Here is a 2,500-nt window from a genome sequence, read left to right as displayed (position 1 = left end):
TCCTGACCCTGACTCTCCAATTGATGCCACTGTTATGAAACTACCACCCTTTGCCAGTAGAGGTATATTCCTGGTATCAGCGCACAGAGGTCCAGTTCCTCCTCATAGGTGGGACTCCCTCAAGCACCAAAGCAGTCTATAACCTCCAGCGATCCCTGAGGAAACTTTCTCAAAAATGTTCATTTGGCTTTGTAAGCAAAGGGACATCCCAAAAGTATACAACACCCTCAAAACCTACCTCCTGATCAGTACTCGCCATCGCCAGCCGCCCGTATAGCAAAACTTTTTTAGCTCTCTCAAAAGCCATTGAGGTATCAAAAAGCTTCGCTCGCCTTCAAGCAAATGACCGGTATTGCTCGCCTACAACTTGCCACAGAAGGCTTTCCTCGTGAGGTGAGCCTACTTTGTGCCCTGTGGGTACGACGCTTATCCGAACCTATACGCGCTGCTTTACTCAATGGCCATATTTTTCTAATAAAGGACCTGATGACCATAGTCGACAGCCACTTCATCACCTTCAAGACCTCCATCTATGCCTACACTACTAACAAAGAGGGCAACTATTCAGCATCGACTTAAGCTGACGTGATTGCGGTAAGACACAGGCGCCCACCCAGTGACGCGCCGGGGTGGCTACAATGCCAATCACCAACGACCACCTCTCTCACGCCCCAACCAACGACATCTACTTCGACTTATTGACATCAATTGACCGCAGTTATGCTACCACCACTCCAGATTCGGAGCTGTTGCGAAGAAATGTGCAAACTGTTCTCAGTAGCCAAAAACATGTAAATGGGCCATCACTTGTGGTGGTGGCCTCTCCTATCACATATCTTTTTTTTTTACATAATGCAGGTACAGGTGTGTGATTTTTGATAGACACCGGTGCTTGCCATTTTCTTCTGCCAAGGCCTCTGTCCAGGACTCAATGTAGTCTATGTAAGTTTGGCAACATCTGCCTGGTAGCAGCCAACAGATCTGCGATTCTCAACCCCGGTTACGAAAAAATCATATCAATGTTTGGAAACGCCAAATATAATTGAAAGTTTCTCATAACTGACATCACATTGCCAATCCTCGGTGAAGATTTCCTCTCACATTTCCACCTCTTGATTGATACCGCTTACCAACGATTAGTCAACGCAGACTCTAAATCATCGACACATCCTCAACCCGCCCCCTCCAATCTCACTTTCCACATCTGTGCACGCATGTATGCTTACGCCCACTTCCTCACATTGTCCCCAGAACTCTTCTGTCTAGAATTTTGCCAAATACCTATTGTTTCCACTAAACACGATAGTCATCACTATATCAAGACAACGGGGCCCCTAGTGTTCACTAGATTCATGCATCTGGCACCGGGCCGTTTGACAGCCTCTGAACAAAAGTTTGCTGGAATGGAAGAAATGAGCCTTTGCCGAAAGGCCTCAAGCCGAGGATCATCTCCCTTATACATCACCCTGAAGAAAGATGGCTCCCACGGTTACTGTGGGGATTACAGGCGCCTTAACATGTAGACAGAACCGGATCACTACCCCCTCCCAATCATCGCCGACGTGACCTCCTACTTACACAAAGCGAAGGTTTTCTCTACGCTCGACCTCCTGAAAGGGTATCATCAGGTGCCCATGAACCCAGAAGACATCCCCAAGACTACCATCATCAATCCCCTTAAAAACATATACCTTCAATGATTCCTCTTTTGGCCTTCGTAATGCTGGGGCCACATTTCAATGCCCCATGAATGGCATTTTAGGGAACCTCCGCTTCCGTGTATGTTACGTGGACGACATACTTGTGTTCTCTTCCTCCAAAGAGGAGCATCTCCATCACCTAAGCATCGTGCTCGACTGCCTACAACAGAAGGCCCTTGTTGTTTGGTAAAAGTGTACCTGTGGCACTAATGTAGTATCATTCTTAGGGCACCGCATCACTCCTGAAGGAGTTCACTCCTTTCCTGAGAAGTTAGCATCCATTCAGAACTTCCCAAAATCCTCGACTGTCAAAGCATTGCCAGAATTCTTGGACATAATCAACTATTATCACCGTTTCCTGCCAGTCATCACCGCTACTCTTGCCCTCCTCTACACCTCCCTCAAGCGCAAGCTAAAAGACCTGAAGTGGCGTCCCCTTCAAGAAGTGGCCTTCTGCAACGCAAAGAATGCCCTATCAAGAGTGGCCTCTCTACCTTTTCCCGTCCCACATGCCCTTCTCTTTCTCTACACAGATGCCAGCGACGTTCCTATTGGTGCAGTAATCGAGCAAGTGGCCAACGGCTTGGCCCAACCATGGACCTTCTTCAGTAGAAAACTTTCCAAGGCAGAATCTGGCTTCTTTACCTTCGACCGTGAATTGCTGTTAGTGCATTTGGCTGACCGTCACTTTCACCACTTCTTAGGAGGTACGGCCTTCGTCTTTCGCATGGACCATATGCCTCTGATGCATGCCTTCACATGACAGTCCAACACCTGGTCCACCCATCAACGCCAACCTC

At 48.0% G+C, this 2,500-nt stretch overlaps 1 protein-coding gene across 1 annotated transcript in view; it reads left to right on the top strand.

Annotated features, from left to right (window-relative positions):
- Window positions 1-638: 638 nt before the first annotated feature.
- Window positions 639-2,500, top strand: part of LOC137659066 (uncharacterized) — a 2,000-nt gene continuing 138 nt past the window's right edge. Inside the window, exons 1-4 of the mRNA XM_068394155.1 lie at window positions 639-791; window positions 1,050-1,494; window positions 1,928-2,363; window positions 2,467-2,500. The exon at window positions 2,467-2,500 is cut by the window's right edge and continues 138 nt beyond it. Coding sequence (XP_068250256.1) covers window positions 639-791; window positions 1,050-1,494; window positions 1,928-2,363; window positions 2,467-2,500 — 1,068 coding nt within the window. The remainder of the gene's footprint in view (window positions 792-1,049; window positions 1,495-1,927; window positions 2,364-2,466) is intronic.

Source organism: Palaemon carinicauda, chromosome 19 (genome assembly GCF_036898095.1).
Source record: "Palaemon carinicauda isolate YSFRI2023 chromosome 19, ASM3689809v2, whole genome shotgun sequence".
Lineage (NCBI taxonomy): Eukaryota > Metazoa > Arthropoda > Malacostraca > Decapoda > Palaemonidae > Palaemon > Palaemon carinicauda.
The sequence above is the reverse complement of the archived record's forward strand: the minus strand, read 5'-3'. Positions and strand labels throughout refer to the sequence as shown.